Genomic DNA, 21,636 nt, shown 5'->3' with positions numbered 1-21,636 from the left:
TTGCCACACTAATTAACCATTTTTGTTTTACGAGATTTTTTCTTCTGAAGATTGAATCAAAACACTCAAAAACGAGCAAAAATTGTTGTTTCAGCTAAATAGGTTAATTGATTTTCCGTTTTTCTTCAAGAAAATTGAACAAAAGTCGCCCAAAAAGAAGTTGAATTGCTAACGATACGTTAAAATTTGTTGTTTCAGTCAAATGAACTACCAAAAAAATAATTCTTCTCAATTCCTCATAAATCCCATAAGCATCAAATTGCTAGCAACCCATTAAAAAAGGAAATAAAGACACAAAATGGAGAGAAAAATACAATCATGAAGAGAGAAACACAAAAATAGTAGAAGAGAATAAATGTTTTAGGACAAATATGATGGCAATTTTGAAATATGTGAGAATTACAAGGGATAAATATGTCTTTTATTTGGTCAAACTAAAATGGCTTATAAGCCAAAAATAAAAAGTAGGGTGAAGGTGCTTTTGGCTTTTGGCTTAAAAAAAAAAGCAACTTTGACTTTTTTTAAGCAGTTTTTGAAGTTGCCAAACACTTCAAAAAGTAAAAAATGGCTTAAAAGCTATCTTGACCAGCTTTTTAAGCCCATCCAAACACCCTCCTAATCCTTTTATTTATATTTCTGCCCTATTCAATTTAGTTATAGTATATACTAATTTATACAATAATTATTTGTCCATTGACAGCAATTCCAAAGGCGTTTAAGTCTGATAGCAGCAAAAAGAAAGACATCGGATGGAATTATGGTTGGCAAGATCCATCAAAAGATTCGGTTATACGTATGTTTCGTGAATATACTTATAATTGTGGTATTACTCGGCACAAGCAACATTTGATGGGTGGAAATAAAAATGTAAAAGCATGTCCAAGTTGTCCGGTGGAAGTTAGGGAAGAAATAAGGGCATATGTCGAAAACAAAGCCGCGAGTAATCCGAAGAATCAAAGAACCAACGGTTAATAATGATGATGATGATCAACAACAACAACAACAAACCCTGGGGGGGTCTGAGAAGGGTAAAATGTACGCAGTCCATACCACTACCTCCGAAGAAGTAGAGAGGATGCTTTCGATAGAACCCCGGCTCAGAACAAAAGGACAGTAAACAAAGTCGTAATAGAACATGAAACAGGATGAAATAATAGAGATACGATGATGATGGTGGACGAATATGATAAAATGATGCCTCCCTCGAAAACTCAAAAAGCGTCTTCCAGTTGTAGTGTCTCATCCACAGCGAACGTGACTAAAAGTCCTCTCAATTTGTATTTTCCACCGAAATCACAACAAAAAAGAGGCTTTGAAAAGGGAGGGTGAGGAGGAATTGATGACACCAAAAAGATTTTAAAGGAGCGGACTGTAAATGGTTTTGCATCATGGATGTACGATGCGGGGCGCCCTTTTCACTGTGTCAATTATGAATCATTTGATGATGTCATTGAGGTCATAGGACAACATGCCCCAAGAATGAAACCTCCAACATAGCATGAAGTTAGAGTTACTCAACTAAAAAAGGTGATGAAAGTACACGAACTAGTTGAGGAGCATAGAGTGCAGTGGAAAAAGTAAAGTTGTTCTATAATGATGGACAAATGGACAGCACGTAATGGAATAATGATCATCAATATTTTGGTGAATTCTCTGATAGGTAGTGTGTTTCTTGGTTCTGTTGATGCTACAACGAATCTACCAATGGCAATAAAATGTTCGACTTGTTTGATAATACTACTGAGAAAATTGGACTGCAAAATGTTGGACAAGTTGTCACTGATAATGCTAGTGAGAATGTGAAAGCGGGCGACATGACGATGGCTATGTACCCACACATTTATTGAACTCCATGTGCTGCTCATTGCATCAATTTGATGTTTGGTGACATATTCAAGATTAACCCGTATGCTTTAGGTAATAACTCTCCTCTCTTCCAACTTTCTTTAGACTTTATGATTGACACTTAATACTAAGCAAATAAATACTTTTTTATGATGGGTTTAAGCTAATAAATACTATAATATTTCTTTTACAGTTTTCAAAAAGGCTACCAAGATATTTTCTTACATTAGTCAAAGGTAGTTGTTGTTGAATTTGATGGGAAATTCACCAATGAAAGGAATTTGGTGAAACCAGTCACGACAAGATTCGCAACAGCCTTTTTGACTTTGCAAGCTACTTGCAAAAGAAGAACTTAAGAGCTTTGATCCTCTCTATCGAATGGACTTCTTCTACATACTTTGGGAATGATGTTATCCGAGCTCTAAAAGTTTGTGGTCCTTCGATCACAGTGATTCGCTTGGTGAATAAGAAAAACACCACCAATGGGCTATGTTTTTGAAGCAATGAATAAAGCCAAGGAAACTGCTGAACGGGCTTTTGGTTGAGTTCGGAAGCAATATGAGAAAGTCTTTCAAATCATTGATACAAGGTGGACTGACCAACTCCAACGGCCTTTGCATTCAACAGGCTAAGTTTTGGACCTGAGATTGTATCTTAAATCCAATATGAATGAAGCTATAAGTTTCAAAGTGTGGAAGAATTACTATAAATACGTTGAGAAGATAGTCCCAGATGAAGCACAAGATATACTAGTCGGTGAGCTTGCTAAGCACAAAATATCATATAGGATGTTTGGTTCCGATCAGCCTATTAGAGCCAAAGACACAAGGCCACCAGGTAAGTGAATTGGCTCCCTTCATAATATTTCTCCACACTCCACAACCAAATGGCATAGTGATATCATTAGTTCTCCATCCCCTTCTATCAGCCCATATTTTTCTACTGTTGCCCCTCTATCAAGAATGGACCTCCATCCCGAATCTCCACAACCATTTCCCTGGAAAATCTCTATTAAAAACATCAAATCTTTGACTCCCAACCCTCCCCAACTTTTAGAAGTAGTCACTTTCTCCCATCGAACCAAATGAAGTTTTCTTGTTCCATCTATCGAATCCCAAAGAAAGTTTCTTTAGAGCCTTTCCAATTTTCCTGTAACACTGGTAGGAGCATGAAACAAAGACATAAAGATGTGGGGATGTTCGATAATGTGCTCTTGATAAGCACTTCTTTCCTTTTTTTGGATAAGTATCTTTTTTGCCAATCAGCAAGCCTCTTCTCTATCCTCCCAAGAACTGGATTTCATATATTAATGTCTTTATTTGAGGCCCCCGGTGGTCAACCCAAATAAGTGGTAGATAGAGCCCCTACACGACACTGCAAAACTTGTGCAAGCAAATCAATGTTGTCGACCTCACCAACGGGAATGATCTCACATTTTCGAAGATTAACTTTTAGGCTTGACAGCACCTGAAACCAAGTTAACACTTGGCCTAGAATATCCAGTTGCATCACAAAAGACCAAGGTATTGTCTACAAACAATAAGTGAGAAACCGAAAGTCTTGTCCCCTCCTACTACTACAGCGTTGAAGCCCTTTATGAGTCCTCCCTCAACAGCTCCATCCATCATTCTACTCAGCTTCCATCACCAAAATAAAAAACATGGGTGATAAAAGATCTCTTTGCCTCAAACCCAGAACTGCCAAAAAAACCACATGGGTTACTATTCATCAACACAAAGTATCGGACGAAAGATATACAAAAATTGATCCATTTTCTCCATGTCTCCCAAAAACCAACTTCAACATAATAAATTCAAGAAACTTCCAGTTAACATAGTCATACGCCTTTTCAAGATCATGCTTGCGCCTTGCACAACACTCTTGGTAAACCATGTTTCTTCTCGAATCCACCACTTGATTTGCCACCAAAGTTGTACCCAAGATCTGCCTCCCTTCCATAAAAGCATTTGGTGAAGATGAAACTCTCGTTCAAAACCTTCGTAAGTATATTAGAAAGCACCTTAGATATAATCTTGTAGATGTTTCCCACTAGACGAATAGGTCTAAAATCCAGTATGCTCGTAGCTCCCTTCTTTTTAGGAATAATAACAATGAAAGAGGCATTTAAATCCTCCCAAATTCCCCTCTTTCCTGGAACTCAACGATGGTTCACATAACGTCACTCTTTATTGTACTCCTACTCCAACAATGTTGGAAGAAAGCCAAAGTGAAGCCATCAGGGTCCGAAGCCTTATCACCCGCACAACACTCTACTGCCTCTCTCACTTTCTCCTCCTCAAACGTCCTCTCAAGCCATCCACTAATAACCTCTCCAATTTGCTTAAAACCTATTACCCCCAAGTTCGGTCTCCATACCACTCCTTTGAACAAGCATTCATAGAATTGAACCACTGCTTCATCAACTCCTCCCGCCCCACATACACCTCCCCATCCACCTCTATTGACTCTACGATATTCCTCCTCCTATTTGTTATTGCCACCCTATGAAAAAAAATGAATTGGAATCCCCTCTTCTAACCACAACGCCCTAGAATTTTGTCTCCAACTAATTTCTTCTACCATCGCCAAAGCATTTAACTCCCAGTTCAAACTCTATTTTCTCTTTTTCTCCCTCCCGTCCAACTCCCTCCCCTCTTTCATATTTTTTAATTGGCCCACCTCATTTAAAATCTCCCTCATTTTCACCTCTACCCTCCCGAAAACTTCCATGTTCCACACTCATAAGTCTATCTTAAGCATCTTCAGCTTCTTTGTAAGCCGAAAGGATGGCATCCCCTCGACAACATAACTACTCCACCACCCCGCCACCTTCTCCCAAAATCTAATGCTTTCAGACACATATTCTCAAATCTGAAAGGTGATTTTGTCCTACTCCCTCTACTACCATCTAACAAGACAACAAAATGGTTTGAGGTCAACCTTGGTAAAAGAACTTGAAACCCACTAGGAGTTGACTCCTCCCATGAAGTAGACATTAGGAATCTGTCTAATCTAGACTTGGATGAAGATTCCCCAGATCTGGACCAAGAAAAATAAGCTTCTGCCAATGGTACATCAATAAGATAATGGTTATCAATAAACTTCAAAGATTTTTCCATGGCCCTAGAAAATAACCCTACACCCCACCCTCCTTCGGGAATCTAAAAATATTAAAATCTCCACCTAGAACCCAAGGAATGTCCCATCTCCCCAACCCCTCTCCTGCTTCTTCCCAAAAAATCTCATGTGAGGCCTCCCCCACAGGCCCCTACATTCCGTCAAAACCTCATTCTGCCCCATTCCCAAAGTTTCTAAACTTCACACCAATCATAAACTCCCCCTTAAAATCTCCACTCTCCAACTTCCTATCATCCCACATAACAAGTATACCACCCGCGTAGCCCTGAGCCGATATGTAATCATACTTCACCCATCTTCCTCCCCACACACTTCTAACTATTTCATATGTCAAAGTCTCCATTTTAGTCTCTTGTATAAATATCAAGTTTGCCTCCACTCTCTAAAACTTACTTTTAAGATAGCCCTTTTGTTGTGTCGTCCATCCCCTTCACGTTCCAACTAATGATTTTGCAATCCATTAACAAAATATTTTCCTCAACCCCCTCTTTGCACCCTTCCCCCCCCCCCCCCCGCAACCCTCTTGTTCGTCCTCTATTTAACCTTCCATACACCATCTTCTGCCCCTTCAAGATCCACCAGTTTAGAATTGCTCTCCTCCTCCACTCAATTATTCTTCAATGCATCAGTCCCTCTGCTCTCTTATCAATAGAATTCAACAAATCAATAACTTTCCCTTCCAAACCTTCAAAAGACATACCCTAGAACTTCTCAAAGTTAATATGCTTTTATGCCGCTTGATTGAAAAAAGAACTTAATTCTCTCATACTAGCCCATTTGGTAGCACAAACACTTGCACCACCTCCCAATTCTCCCTTATCCAGCCGGCTAGAAGCAAAAATAGCCCTTACTCAATATCCCACATGTGCCAAACGATGATTCTGCTACAAAATCAGAACTATACAACTGTTTTTAGCCCTTTCATAAGAGGACCCTCCAGCCGACCCCACCGGAGCAGATCCACTTTCAGTTGCAAAAAGTTGATCCCACCACCCCACAACCCCCAAAGAGAGAATTTGAAACCCCCTTAGGGTTACTGTGAAGATTCCAAGATTCACCACAAGGAAACCATCAAAAACAAAGTTGCCGATGACAGGATTCCGACGATCTCTCCCTCCTCCGTCCTGGATTGTTGCACCTTGCTCCCCTTAAAGGCTGCCTATTCACGTTAAATCACCGATCGAATAAGGCTGAAAAGGCCGTCGGGAACCACTAGATCTGTTTTGCCCATTGTTGTTGACCAAAGACCAGTCTGGTCTTTTTCTTTTTTAAGATGACCCAATCCAAAAAAAAACAATTGAATTGGTTTAAGTTCTTTTTCCAAACTAATTCATTAATCCAGGGGTAAACTCAACTTTTCCCCTCTTCTCCCAGCCCTAGCCCTACCCTTCACAAATTCAAATTTCTCTTTGATCTTCTTCCTCTTAGCCGTACCAGCTTTTTCAGGCAATACCAGCTTTTTCAGGCAAGGAAGCTGGAGGTCTAGCATTCCATCTCTCAGAAACACGACTTCTACTTTCCACTTTCTCCCTTTCTTCTCGTCCTCCTCCCTCCTTTTCTCCCAACCTCAACCCTCATTGAGAACTTCAGGACTAAACTCTGGTCATAACCAGACCTTGAAGCTCTCCTCCCCCACCTATTGCCACAGAGGGACTCTACCTCCCTTCCTCACCAAAACCCTGACTCTCAACACAGATAGATTGCAATCCACTCCCAAGAAACCTCCACATTCATCCCCAATATATTTGAAAAGATCATTACACTAAAGGTGCAATGGCAAACCCACCACATTCACCACCCAAACTCCTTTTCACTCCTGCACATTCATAACAAATACTTTCAGACCATCAATGGAGTGAAAGAAAATTGTTTATCCATCCATCTTTCACCATCCCGAAAAACCTAAACCGTCTCTGCCTCACAAGAAAATATGAAGAGAAAAGTAGATTCTCCCTTGGTAGACACTTTAATCCATGGGTCTACCTGCCACATCTTACGTCTTTGATGCCAAATAGAAACGGGATCCGACGTCACCCTTTTCTCAAACCTTCCAACCAAACATCGCAAGGAAAGGCTTCTTTTCCTTAATATGCCCCATCGATAACCTGAACCTAAGCTTGCTCTCCTTGTAATTTTCTGTAACCTCCACCTAATAAAAGAGCCGGAGTTGACAAAGCCACCCTGAAATGAAGATCTTTAAGTTTCCTAACTTCTAGCGAGAAATAGGAGCCCCTCTCTCTAAACATTTTTGTTACGCATTCCTAGATCCCCATATCTCTTTCCAGCTAAGAGTGATTTCCACTTAACCAAATGGTATCCCTTCCTCTGGTTATTTCCATGTCAAATATAGTTCCTTCTGATTTTATCCTACAAGTTGGTGATCCCCGATGGAATCGGGAACACAGACATCATATAGGCTCATATAGGTTAGGAGGGCATCAAGAACTGAGTTTATGAGTGTCAACCAGCCACCAAAAGATATGTATTGAGTCTTCAACAACAATATCATTCCCAACGATATCCCACAAGTGGGGTCTAAGGAAGGAATAGTGTATCCAGATCTTACTGTGGGGTCTAGGAAGGGTAGTGTGTATCCAGACCTTACACCTACCTCGTGGAAATAGAAAGGTTGTTTCCAGTATTGACTCTTCCATACAACAACATACCTAGTGTATTCGCACAAAGTGGGGTCTGGGAAAGGTAAAGTATATGCAGTCCATACCACAACCTCACATATAGAGAGGTTGTTTTCGGTAGACCCACGACTCATGACAAATAACTATATACCAAGCAGAGAACATAAAAACAAACAACAAAATATGGTAATACACTACTCGATAATAGAAGAAACAAGACACCCATCGAGTAATATAATGAACTACTATCCAAAATCACAAACATTCCCAAAACACCACGAATAAGAAACTACAAACACATTCCAACACTACGACTATAGGTAAAATCGCCAAACAAAGCACTCCTCCGTACTAGTAAAGACACACACCTACCCACTGACCTTTACCCTTATCCGCGTCCTCCACCTCTTCCTATCAAGAGTTGTGTCCTCTATAAGCTGTAACTTCTCAATATCATGCCTAATCACTTCCCTCCACTATTTCTTCAACCTACCTCTACCCTGTCTGAAACTATCCATAGCAAGTCATCTCAACCTCACTTTCCAAAACCTGTCTCCCACCGTCTCCCACCGAAGTCACGCCCACCTTCTCTCGAATAATCTCATTTCTAATCTTATTCCTCTTAGTAAGTCCGCACATCCATCTTGGATGCGGGAGTTCTTAATTGGTCAACACTCTGCTTCATACAACATAGTCAGTCGGACTGTCACTCAGCAGAACTCACCTTTTAAGCTTAGGAAGCACCTTTGTATCACACAAGACTCTCGAAGCGAGGCTCTATTTCAACCACCATGCACCGATACGATGCATGACATCCTCAATTTCTCCATTTCCCTGAATCATAGACCCAAGATACTTGAAACTCTCTTTCGAATGGCCTAAGAATCTAATTTCACTACCACGTCAGTCTCATGCATCAAATCACTGAACTTACACTCCAAGTACTCCGCCCGAGTCCTGCTCAATACTCCGCCCGAGTCCTGCTCAACCTAAACCCCTATACTCTAGGGTCTGTTTCTAAACCTCCAACTTATCATTAACTCCTCTTTGAGTCTCATAAATAAGCACTACATCGTTAGAAAATAACATACAGCACAGCACCTCCCTTTGGATATGCCGTGTTAAAACATCCGTCACCAAGGCAAATAAAAATGGATTAAGAATCGATCCCTGGTGCCAACCAGTCAAAACAAGAAAGTGTTCTGAATCTCCTCACACGAGTCTTCGCTCCGTCGTACATGTCCTGGATTGCCCTAGTGTACCCCACAGGTACACCTCTTACCTCTAAGCACCTCGACATGACCTCCCTCGACTTTTTCGTATGCCTTCTCAAGATTGATAAACACCATGTGCAATTCCTTCTTCCTCTCCCTATACTATTCCACTAATCTCCTCACAAGATGAATCGCGTCGATAGTCGAGCGTCATAGCATGAAACCAAACTAATTCTCGAAATAGTCACAAACCCGCTCAGCCTTAATTCTACTGCTCTTTCCCAAACCTTCATAATATGACTCAACAACTTGATACCCCTATAGTTGTTGCAACTCTGAATGTCCCCCTTCTTATATAAAGGAATCATCATACTCCATCTCCAAGCTTCTGGCATCTTTACCGTCCTAAAAGTAATGTTAAACAACCTTGCTAGCCACTCCATACCTGCCCCGCTAGTGCTCTTCCAAAGATCCACAGGAATCTCGTCTGGCCCAGTCACCCTACCCCTACACATCCTACGAATAGCATTCTTGACCTCCTCAACCTTAAAGCGCCTATAATAATCGTAATAGCGACACCTCTCTGAGTGCTCCAAGTCCACAAGCATTAAACCTCTGTCCCCCTCGTCGTTTAAAAGTCTGAAAATAACACTGCCACCTCCTCCCAATGAGGGTGACATCCACCAACACTTTGCCATCCTTACCCTTGATCCATTTCACTTGGTCAAGGTCACTAGCCCTCCGCTCCCTAGCCGTGGCCAACCTATACAACTTCTTATCCCCACGTTTCTCCTCTAAAGCTACATACAACCTTTCGAAAGTTGTTATCTTAGCCGCTATAACTACTAACTTAGCCTCTTTCCCAGCTAACTTATACTCCTCCTTATTCATCTGTCTTCCCTCGTCATCCATGCTCTTCACCAACTTCCCATAAGCACCAAATCACATTGTTCCAAATCTTTGTTGACCAAGATTTAGCACCCAGGGGCATCCACAAGTAGATGGTTGGAAGAGCACTTATTTCCACCCTTAGAATTGCATTCAATATCTCCTTAATTGGCACTATATTAATATGCAAAAGAAACTTTTCCTCCAATTTAAATACAAGCCATATCTCCCCTCAGATAGCACCAAATCACCTTAACACTTTAAGTTGTTCTTCTTCTACAACACAAAATATGACATTGGAGATGAGTTATTTCTAAGTTGTCCCTCCCAACTCTGGCAACATCAAAAACTCTATGCCAAACATTCAGATTTGTTATCTAAGCCATATTGTTAAGGCCCTCCATATCTAGTAAAAACATGAAGAGAGATAAAAGATCTCCTTGCTGAGACCCTTTTGTGCACTGAAAAACCTTTTGGTGAACCGTTGATAAGCACAGAGAAGCATGTTGTTGATATGCAGTATTTAATCCAGTGTATCCATTTCAGCAACCCATCTTCTCCATTAATCCCATAAAAAAACCCAACCAAGTAATTTGACAGCAATAGGGGAAGAAAATCCAATACTATATCAATGTCAAAATCTAGGGACTTTCACATATTAAGAAATTGTTAATAAAACACTTCGCGAAAGTCGAAAGAATGACATGTTACCTTGATCAAAAAAAGTCGCAAGAACAATGAACATTTTTTATAAACATACACAACCCATTAGGAAATTTAGGATATATTATTCAGAACTAACAGATTTCTATAAGCTTAAAACCCTAGTAGTTGAAACATCACATGGTATCTCCTTTACTAGTTTCCCTTTTTGAATTCCTATATATGGTTTTGGTAGTATATGACACTAGTCAGTCAAAGTAATGTTAAGAACTATAAGCCTTATGAAAGACTAACCTGATTCATTTCCGACACGAGTTGATTCAGTATCTTCAAACCAATTGCACAATGAGATGTTGTCTGAGGCATAGATATCACCCAAAAAGAAAAAATTAGAAATTTATTTACCAAATTGGCAATATACTTGTGCAAGTCGTGGAAAACTAATGAAAAAGAAGGAAAAATAAAAAGGCCTAAACTAAAATTAAAGAGAAAGATCAGGCGGCATATAAATATCTGCCAATCTTCACAAAGTGTATTTCACATTTTGTTCTCATCAAAACTTGTTGGACTTTCATGAAGAAAATTAGAACATTATCAAACCCACTTAAAAAGATGCGAGGCAAAAGTACAATTGTGCCAAGAATGTTGAATAAAGTCTAAGAAACAAAAACAAATCAGTTTCTACATTCCACATCATAGACATACATTCTACATGAGACCTCTATAAAGGATTTTGATACTTATTAAAAATCAGTCCTGTTAATTTGCCACTCACATATCATTTTCTTCTTGTACTCTGCTACTAGTAGAATGACTGGGGGTCAAAGCTTCTAAAATCAACTTATTTTGAATAGTGTTTTTTTCAAAAAGGGAACATTTGGTGAGAAGCAATTTGTGTTTGACTAATCAAATCAAAAAGCACTTTTGATCAGCAATTAATATTTGGTCAAACTTCTATAAAGTACTAATTATACTTTCTCAAAAGGGCTTTTCACAAAAGTACTTCTCGTAAAAAGCTACTTTTTTAGCTTCTAAAAAATAGTTTTTGCTGCTTTCCAAAAACACCTATTTTCGTCCAAAAGCTTAGCCTAACCTAACTTTTTTAAATAAGCACTCATAAACTAGAAATTCTAACTTATAGCTTTTGACTAATTTTTAGCATTTTAAGCCAAAAGCAATAAGTTAAGATTTCCAACTTATGACTTTTGGCTTATTTTCAACGATTTGGCTTAAAAATTAAGTGCTTACAAGCACTTTTTAAATATACCCAAACACTTTAAAAGTGCTTAAAAGTCAATTTTGACTTAAAAGCACTTAAAATAAGCCAATCCAAAAGGGCTCTTAGCCTCCCAAAAGCTTGGTCAAATAGAATAATCCCAAAAAATAAAACTTAGTCAAACAGCAACTTTTTTATGAGCAAATGGGATCTATAAGGGATTGCTTTGCAAACAACTAACTGTGTAGCTAAAACTAAATGTCATAGCCGAATCACATCCTCAAGGTCAACAAATTAATTGGCCAAAAAGAAAAAGTTCCAACATAAAATGTGGATAAATCAGCAGATACAAATGTCATATTACTCCTTCAACTTTTATGCTTTACACCAAAAACAAGAAATATAGCTGACAAATCAGCAGATACAAAAGTCATATTACTCCTTCAACTTTTACGCTTTACACCAAAAACAAGAAATATAGCTGACCTGGAATCATCGTGAATAATTTTTCTTATCAGGTAAAAGGTTTCACGAATAATAACAAGGCCATCTTGACGGTATACAAGAGGTGTACCAAAAAAGGAAATACCTACAAGAAATCATCATGGCTACAGATCAAATATTGAGAAAAGCAGGCAAACCACCCCACAAATATAGTTGCGGATGAAGGACCGACACTAACATACTAGTCCCGCCATTCCATTATACGTGTCTTGGCATGAAGTTCACAAATGTAAAGAAACCCTTTAAATCTTGTGATCTCATACTAAAGGTGTATAAGATACCAAAAATATCCTTTGATGATGTGATCTTAAATATACCATGCCATTCCCTTAAGGAAGCATTTTTTTTATCAAGTAAAAGTATTTTCATTCAAAAACATGACCAAATCGGTCGTATACGTAGATTACCAAAAGATCAAAACTCCACAAAATACACCCAAACCTCTAAGCAAGACGGAACTTCCTGTTTTCACTAAAAGAAAATAAGAGAGCGGAGACTACTCCTCAATTGCAAGAAACTCGACTCTACACCTTCATAAGCTCTTCTATTTCTCTCTCTCCAAACTACCTACATCAACGTTATCAGAACCATGTCCCAGCCCTTCGTCTTCTCTACCTTCTCCCGCTCTTCCAACTTAGCATCAGATCTTTCACAGTTCTTGGCATTACCAAGGAGTGTGAAACCATCTAAACATATCCCACCATAATCGCATGGTAAGCCCGCAATGTAGAAGGAGGTGATCCATATCCTCGTCCATCTCTTTGCACATGTTGCACCAACTAACGCGGACAACCTTCCGCTTTCTAAGATTTTTGACCATCAAAATTTGATACAAAGCTAAGTGTGTATCAAGAGATTCCAACCAACACAAGAACAATAAGATGAGCAACAAAGTGCTAGTGAATCGAAAATGGCCACACACGACTTCACTAGGCTTGCAATACTTGTTTGAACAAGAAAAGTGAGTTTAACAACAACAACAACAAAGACAATATTGCTAGTGAATCGAAAGAGCCCCATACGGCTTCACTAGACTTTTAGATTCAGCAACACAATGTTAACAAGATTTACAAAAAAAAAAGGATAGAAACTTGACACACAATATTCATTGATCTAAGAACCCTAACAAGAGAAAGGACCCTAAGACTAATGAATATTAATACCAAGTTCTTACTTGGACCAAGAGGAACTCAAAGAACCCCAAGAACCTAGTTTCTAGCCAAGATACAACACTAATATCACTCTACTAGTGAGAATTTCAGTTTTGGCCTCTCCAAATGAGAAAGAGAAGTCAAAATATTACAAGTCTTGTTGTCTTCTATGATATGAATTAACTAAAGCAAGACTAGCCCTATTACATGGCTTATATAGTCAAATTACAAAGGAAGGACAAAAGACCTAAATACCCTTGGCATTTAATTGGGTGGGTTAGGGGTGTCTTGATGGGCATCTTCACACTTTAAAAAGTATAGGCCCTTAGATGGGCTCACAAGGGCCTCACACACGTCCAAGGCTTGGAGTCATTGCAACTCACGTGCTTGGCTTCGTGTGAAAGGTCTCGAGCTAGGAATTCCCTTATCAAAATCACCCCTCTAGTGGCTAGCCAAGTGAAAAACACACTTTCCTCAAATTTTGAACCATATTGCATTACATGGAAACTCAACCTCCTTCTTAACCAAAAGTTTCTCATAATAAGACTTCGCTAAGAACACTCCATCACTTCCGAGACCCCACCGCCACCCATCGTGATTATCCATCAAATTGACTTGCTTGTGAAGAAAGGTTATCAATCTTTGAAACTCGGTCACTTCCAAATCTTGAAAATCCCTTCTAAATCTCAAATCTCAAAAAGTCTCTCCACCTTGTGACCTAATTTGTTAAATAGTCAAGTCTCTTTGGCAAGATATTTTGTACAAACTCTGGAATTCATCATTCAAAATTATATCCCCACACCAGTTATGGCCCAAAATAATATTCTCCCCTCATCACCAACCTTAAAAGAGATATTTTCCAAGAAAAAATCTCATTCCTTCATGATATTTCTCCAGAGGCCACACCCAAAAGGCAAAACAATATCTCTAATTCTCCACCCCTATTCCTAATCTCATATTTATCACCTATCACCCGCTCCATAAATCTTGTACCTACACCCCGAACCTCCACATCAATTTGCCCAGTAAAGCTTTATTTAAAGACTTCCAAATCTTTAACTCCCAGTCCTCCCTATTTTTTAAGAGATGTGACAACCTCCCAACACACCAAATGAAACCTCTTTGCCCCGTCTGTTGCATCCCAAAGAAAATTTCTCTAAATGTTTTTTAACTCTTCAATGACTGTAGTTGGAGCAAGAAGCAAAGACAAGTAGTAAGTGGAAATGCTAGAGAGTGTGCTCTTGAGACACACTTCCTTCCCACCCTTGAACAAATATCTTTTCTGCCACCCTGCTGGTCTCTTCTCAACCCTTTAAATAAACGGATTCCACACAGTGATGTGCTTGTTCAGAGAACCTAAAGGAACTCCAAGATATGTAGTTGGAAGAACCCCAACCCTACAACTCAAAACTCGAGCAAGTGATCCAATGTCATTTACTTCCTCAACAGGAAAATTCTCACACTTCTTCAAGTTAATTTTAAGTCCTGACACCACCTGAAACCAAGTGAAAATTTGGCCTAAATAATCTAGTTGGGTCCAACTGCATCCCAAAAGACTAAGGTATCATCCGCGAACAACAAATGAGACACTGATATTGTCCCTTGTCCCTTTACCCCCCAACTACCACAGCTTTATCCATCATCCTGCTCAAAGCTTCCATAACCAAAATGAACAACATCAGTGATAGAGGATCCCCTTGTCTCAAACCCCTCGAGCTTCCAAAAAAATCCGCAGGGGTTACCATTCACCAACATTGAAAATCTCACAGAAGAAATGCCGAAGTAGATCCATTTCCTCCACTTCTCCCCAAATCCCATTTAAAGCATAATAAAATCTAAAAAATTTCAATTCACATGATCATATGTCTTCTCAAGATCAAGTTTGCACAACATACCTGGTACTCCTTGCTTTATCCTTGAACCCACCACTTCGTTTGCCCCTAATGTTGCATCTAAAATTTGTCTACTCTCCATAAATGCATTCCGTAAAGTAGAAATAGTCTCGTCCAACACCTTTTCAAGTCTGATAGAAAGCACCTTAGAAAGAATCTTGTAAATGCTTCCCACTAGACTAATAGGTCTATAATTTTTCATGCTCTTAGTTCCCTCCCATTTAGGAATACTGACAATGAACGAGGCATTCAAACTTCTTTCAAATTCACTATTATTTTGGAACTCGACCATAGCATCCATCACATCTGTTTTGATGATATTCCAACAATGCTAAAAAAAAAGGCAAAGAGAAACCATTTGGACCCGGAGCTTTGTCACCCGCACAACACTGCTCATTTTACTTCTCTGATTGCCCTCTCCAACCACTCACCCTCCTCCCTCTATTTGACTAAACCCCCTACAGTAAGCCTCCCCTCTGCTTTCTCTTTAAATAAGTCTTCATAATAATCTACAACTGCCTTAAGGAACCATTATTTTTTAGAAAGTTAAAAATTTGAGAAAAGGTATTGTTAAAGGTAAAATATGAGTGTTGAAATTAAAAAATTGCAAAATACAGAAAGGTTACATTCTTTTCAAGCAGACTAAAAAGGAATGACGCATAAATTGAAAGAAAAAAAAATGTTTTATCATTTGTGAGAACAAAAAGTTAAGATCATTAGTAGCATGTGAGCACAGAAGACATGAGATCAATAAGTGAAACTGTACCATTTTACATAATTTAATTCTTGGTGACATTTTTTCAAGAAATTGTCCTATTAGCATGAACTTCAACTACCGAGCATAAGTCGAACGTTATTATCCCAAAAAAAACATAGGTTGAACACTAATATGACATTAGATCAAATTGTCGCTTTAAGGTCTCCTTGCTAGTAATTGATCTCGGTTGTATTTATACACCCAAGAGCCATTTTTTACCCATATTTTAGCTTAAGTTCGAGAATTAACTCAAGTATATTCTTATATGCTATGGATAAGTGATGTTGAGGAAGTAATTAATGTGATTAGGCTAGTTGTAGGATAAAATGTGGCAGGAATGAGCAAAAATTGATTAAGGACGCAAAAGGCAGGGACAATGGATGTCAATGGATGTCAGACATTTGCCAAGGGTGAAAGATGGGTTTGTGACATGGGACAGCTTAGAGCGCTATGTCTGATGAGCATCAGTTGCCAACCAAAATCTTCCGGCTCAGCACGTCCAAGGCATGCCACAGCCTAGCGCGTCCACAGTGTGACACGGAGCTAGAATGGTGTGCAGGGTAGCATGGACTGTTCTTTTGCAATTTTAAAGCCATGTCAATCCAAGTCTAAGTAGGATTATGGGATTATTTTCCCACATTATAAATAGGACACCTGGACAAAATTAGAAGGTTTATCACTACTTTTGGAGCATCAAGAACGGGAGAGGTTTCTACTTTAGGGTTTTTACTTTTGTTCTTCGTCACTCTTTAATTTTGCATGGACAACATTAAAGTTTTGTAACTTTATTGAGAACATGAGTGACTAAAAACCCTTGTTCCAGGGCTATGGCTAGACATATAATTGTGTAGTACATCAGTGATTCGGCTAAGTTTTGTTTATCATATTGGTTGTTCCTAATTCCCCTACAGCATGTCCAGTTTCAAAGGACAGGTTCATCGTCAATCCCTTGTGCAAACTAACGGTTATGGAAAACTATTATGCATCTTTTACCACTATTCTCACACTAATAAAGATTTCTCATACATATCTTTATGAAATTTATATATTATTAATATGAGTTCCTTTTCTATCCGGCATCCACCAAAGAACTTTTCTTGGTACTCTATGATACGATGCTCCATCTAAGTCCATGAACAACATCTATACATCTTTCTTCCTCTACCTATAAATTTCCATCAATCTTCTTGGGTATTTAAATATGCGCTAAAATAAGAAAATTGTAACAAATCTAAGTACTATGCTTGAGGGAATAACCAATGCTATTCCATCATTTCTCACCCTTCCTTTCCTTTCTTTCTTTGTAAACAATTATTTAGGCCTCATGTGAATTACCCATCTACTTGACCTTTTACAGGAGGTACGGATTCTTTTGCTATCCTGTTCAAGCCTATGCTGCTCGGATCCACCAAAATAGCCACACTTGTGTTGGATCCTCCAAAATGCACTATTTGGGAGGACCCAACCCAATGTGGTGAACTTTTAGAGGATTCGAGCAACATAGAATCTAGACAAGATCTGACAATATATCAGACACGGAGACCAAGCAATTAATGAGACCCAACTGATGAACCTGACTAACTAAGAATCACAAAAGGTGGAATGGTTGAGCAGGTAAAATCAGCTATGAATATAGCTAGATAACAAACCAAGAACAAATGAAAGACTAAACTCATCCATGACCACCAGTCTAAGCAAACACCATGCCAATTATGCAAAATGAAATCTCAGAAATCTCTAGCCAAAAGGAGGTGGGCCAAAAAGTTTAGAATAGATATCAGTACTTGCAATTTCAAAGAGAAGGGAAAAGGGAAAGTGCAGTAAAGAGAGTCGACACGAACATAACATACTACATTCCAACTATAGAACCGTAAAGGCATGAATTTTCACGAGCAATAAAGTTGTAAAAAGGTCCTCAACCAATCATCTTGTGCAATAACCCCATCCCTATTATGTACATAACAGTTTAAAAGAACTTAAACATCATTACCTGATTCAAGAAGCTGGTGGATTCTTTGACCACCTCTCTGAAGATGTCATCCTCAAACCACCCATACTTCGTAACTCGGCAAAAAAGTTGAATTAAAGATGCAGTTACAAAAGTCTCCAAGTCAATTCCTCTTGTTGCAAGGTAATTTATGAGATAGTTGCCTTCACAAAAGAAGCAGATTAGATACAATAATAGCACACCAGATGCAGGAGTAATGAATGTGTGAGAGATATGTAATCAGAATTTTACAACCATAGGAACATCAAAAGCACAAAACAGCGCACAACCATGTTAAATGCCAAAATTTGAAGTAGAAGACTCCCAAGATTTTCCACAACAACGGTTTAATTAGTACTCCCTTTTCCAACGGTTAGTTTTTTGGCAGGCAGAACCTTTACACTCTATAGACAGCATGATATTAAAGCAGTAAAATACAGATTGCCAACCATAAAAATAAAGAATAAGTGACAGTCTGAATCTTTCCAACAGTTAGTTTTTTGGCAGGCAGATCCTTTACACTTCTATAGACAGCATGATATTAAGCAGTAAAATACAGATTGCCAACCATAAAAATAAAGAATAAATGACAGCCTGAATCTTTCACTTTCTTCCTTATTAGAATAGAAAATATGATGCCAAAATACCTCAACTTTTACCTTCATATATTTTAACTTAATGAGAAATAAAGACGGTATACCAAAGCAGCATAAAAGTACGTTGCAAATAATAAAGGAAAAAAAATGGGGTGGGTGAGGGGGTTGTGTGTGTATGCGCGGGGGGATTGTTTGAGAGAGAAGAGTAAGAAGAAACAATTGTGGAAACATAGGCAAAAGTCTCTGAAGTAAAACTAAAACATTACGAATATCAAACCGGATCGCCAAAGATAGGCGTTGTTCGGACACTTGCTTCAACAAGCTTGAACTAGCCAGCATCAATGCATAAGGAGTTGATGCATTGTCCAGAATGTACTGACATTGTGAAATATAGCTGCTATTTACTGAGAAGCATTTTAGTGTATTTTCTGCATGAGCTCGCTCAGTAGAATCCTGTGAATTGTAAAGCCTCTCACACAAAGCTTCAAGGTGCGCTAAGCTCTCCATTGATGTAGTAAGAGAATTTCTCAAAACTCAGTCAATCAAACAACATAAGTTAAAAATGCCAAATTCTTTCTAAAATTAGTAAACCCACGAACATTTACAAATTTCAAAATTGAAGAGCAAAAGAAGAGATCTGAAGGCCTCAATCCATGTCAGGTCATCGTACTTCTTCAAAATTGCAACAGATCAAAATAAATATAGCAAAGGTAAAAATTACAGGAACTTCGTATTTGGACTGTTCACGTTACAACTGTCCCTAGATATAAGGATGATTCAGAAAAGTTCCCAATGAACTGCTCAGAAAATCCAAAGAAGGTCAGTGTTGCTCCTGTAGATCACAAATAGTGTTGATCCTGAATTTATAAAAAAAAAAAAAATTATTAGCTATTGAGAAAGAGAAGACTTTGAGTTGGAGAGAAGAACCTGATTTACCTTTGAAAGTCTACTTTGACCCACGAAAAAATATGACGTGAAACATAATTCCCTGAGCGTGTAATACAGTTTTATCACTACACAAGTGCATGCATTTGTCGGATTCTCCAGTGGCAAGGGGAGCAAAAGATTTCATATTAAATGTTTATTTATTAGCCACCTCTATCTAGTTTGGGGTTTTACAGTTAAGATTCACAAACTTTTTTATGTAGTACACGATTGAATGAATAAGGAACTAATTCATTATGTTTCAATGGTTGCAGATTTAACTTTGGCTTCACATATAATCTATAAGCAGCAGCAAAATTTTGTGTCATATCATGTTTTTAATTGGAGGGGACAAGGTTATTCAGCTATTGTCTGTTTCAAAACTAGCAACAAGTTTCTGCTTTTCCCTTCCTTTTTCTTGGATAGGTAAAACCAAGTAATGAGTTAAGTTATTCAAAATTTCTAGATGGCCAGCTTACTGGTCTCAAGGTAGGGAAGATACTAGATTTCTGTATTGGACTTATAGTTCTCAGAGACAACTGGTATTAAGACTAGATCTTGCACATGATCAACAATGAAGACTAAATCTTGTACTACACTCTGAACTCGTACTGGAATAAAATGCCCTCCAACACAATGACGTACATCCTCTTTAAGCTTATATGTTGTGGCACCCTTGAATTATGACATTGGTTCTAAGTTTTGACGTCTCTTTCTTCAACTATTATGTAACCGAAGTTTCGCAATTAAATTGGGTCCTTTCACAATAAAATGCCAAAAAAGAAAAGAAAAAGGAAAAAAAAAAAGCGGCACTAGACACTAAAATACTTTACTTTTCCTATTGTCCACCTTTTCCTTTTCTTTTCCTCCTATTTCCCAGAGTGTAATATCCAGAGTCCTGATTATATTAACACTAAGTAGCAAATCCTAATTAGTTTGGGTATTAAAAGATTTATACAGCAGATCACAACTTTATTGGCAAATTTAGTACTTTGCTGTCTTATTTCCTTACAATCCTGCGACGGATACATTTCTATTGAGCCGAGATCTAGTTGTAGAATAGGATTGAAAATAAGACAGTAAAAATCAGAAAGCACACACTACAATGGATAATATATCAAATCAAATCTGTATCCTTTTCTTTCTTCTATTATCATGTGAGGAAGTTACCCATGGAAGATTAGAAGACCTATAAATATACATGGTTTACAATGATTATTATTTCACAACCTGTAGCCTTATCTGTATCTTTTTCCTACATTTAGCGACATACATCCACAAAACTTGTTCGGAAGTACCCAAAGTAGGGTTATTAAGATATATCTTGTAGTCTATCCTTGTTTTTCTCTTCTTTTTTTTTTTTCTTTTGGAGAAACATCCACATGATGAATCATTAATGCAAAATAGCAGGTGAGTACAAATACCAGAACTTTTGATTCATAAATAAACAATGTAAGCTCGCTAATTACACTCAATGAAAACAAAAAATCACAACTCAAGTTCTGTATTGTTCTGTATTTCATTACTTCTAATTAATAAGCAGTGACAATCCCAGACAGTTGTGATAATCAGACATGACATCTTCTTAATCGAATCGGAGCAGCCACAAACTATTGCAACAGTTCACATTCGATCAGGAGAAAGAAGAGAGAACATACAAAGCCGATATCGTTGGAAGAAGGGATCATGAGGAGTTTGCCGGAGAAAGATATAATGCGAAGACCCTGGGGGACCAAGTGCAGTAGTGTGCTTTTCTTTTTCTCCGTGTAGAGAGTTCAATCGGCTTGCCCAATTTGTAGTAGAAATGGACTCCTCGTGGGAAATATGGTGGGCCGGATAAAACATGCAAATCTATCTAAAAAAAAAAAAGGTAAAAATACATAAATAGCATACTTAAATATTAAATTACAAAAAATAGCAACACTTTTATTAAATTATATTTTGTAGTATATATATTTTTATGTATTTATATTTTTATAACAACAATTTGCAAAAATACAAAATATATATGATCATAAGGGTAGTAAAAATATATGTATTTATATTTTTGTAGCAACAATTTGCAAAAATACAAAATACAGCTTGCTATATTATGTAATTATGAAATTGTTGCTATGAAACTCATAATTAAGAGGATAAGTATGTTATTTCTGAATTTTGCCCAAAAAAATATAGAGTATTACTTTTAATGGGCTTTGAGCTGTGACAAAAGAGTTTTAAAATGA

General features: G+C 38.0%; 1 protein-coding gene across 9 annotated transcripts in view; it reads right to left on the bottom strand.

Annotated features, from left to right (window-relative positions):
* The window catches only part of LOC107878454 (exportin-7-A), a 102,388-nt gene extending 81,163 nt beyond the window's left edge, over window positions 1-21,225 (bottom strand). For 6 of the 9 annotated variants that reach the window (XR_001676887.2, XM_016725475.2, XM_016725494.2 and 3 more), the window contains exons 1-4: window positions 21,070-21,225; window positions 18,754-19,344; window positions 17,895-18,055; window positions 10,679-10,741 (exon numbers count right to left, since the gene is read on the bottom strand). Coding sequence is in view for 8 of the 9 variants with exons in the window: in XM_016725475.2 (XP_016580961.1) it covers window positions 10,679-10,741; window positions 17,895-18,055; window positions 18,754-18,994 (465 nt within the window). In the remaining variant the exon portion in view is untranslated. Of the gene's footprint in view, window positions 1-10,678; window positions 10,742-17,894; window positions 18,056-18,753; window positions 19,345-19,423; window positions 20,915-20,937 lie in introns of those variants that run through there. The other 3 variants (XM_047403387.1, XM_047403367.1, XM_047403339.1) reach the window with 3 other exon arrangements.
* Window positions 21,226-21,636: the final 411 nt, after the last annotated feature.

This window comes from Capsicum annuum, chromosome 1 (genome assembly GCF_002878395.1).
Source record: "Capsicum annuum cultivar UCD-10X-F1 chromosome 1, UCD10Xv1.1, whole genome shotgun sequence".
NCBI lineage: Eukaryota > Viridiplantae > Streptophyta > Magnoliopsida > Solanales > Solanaceae > Capsicum > Capsicum annuum.
This window is presented reverse-complemented; position numbering and strand designations above follow the sequence as displayed.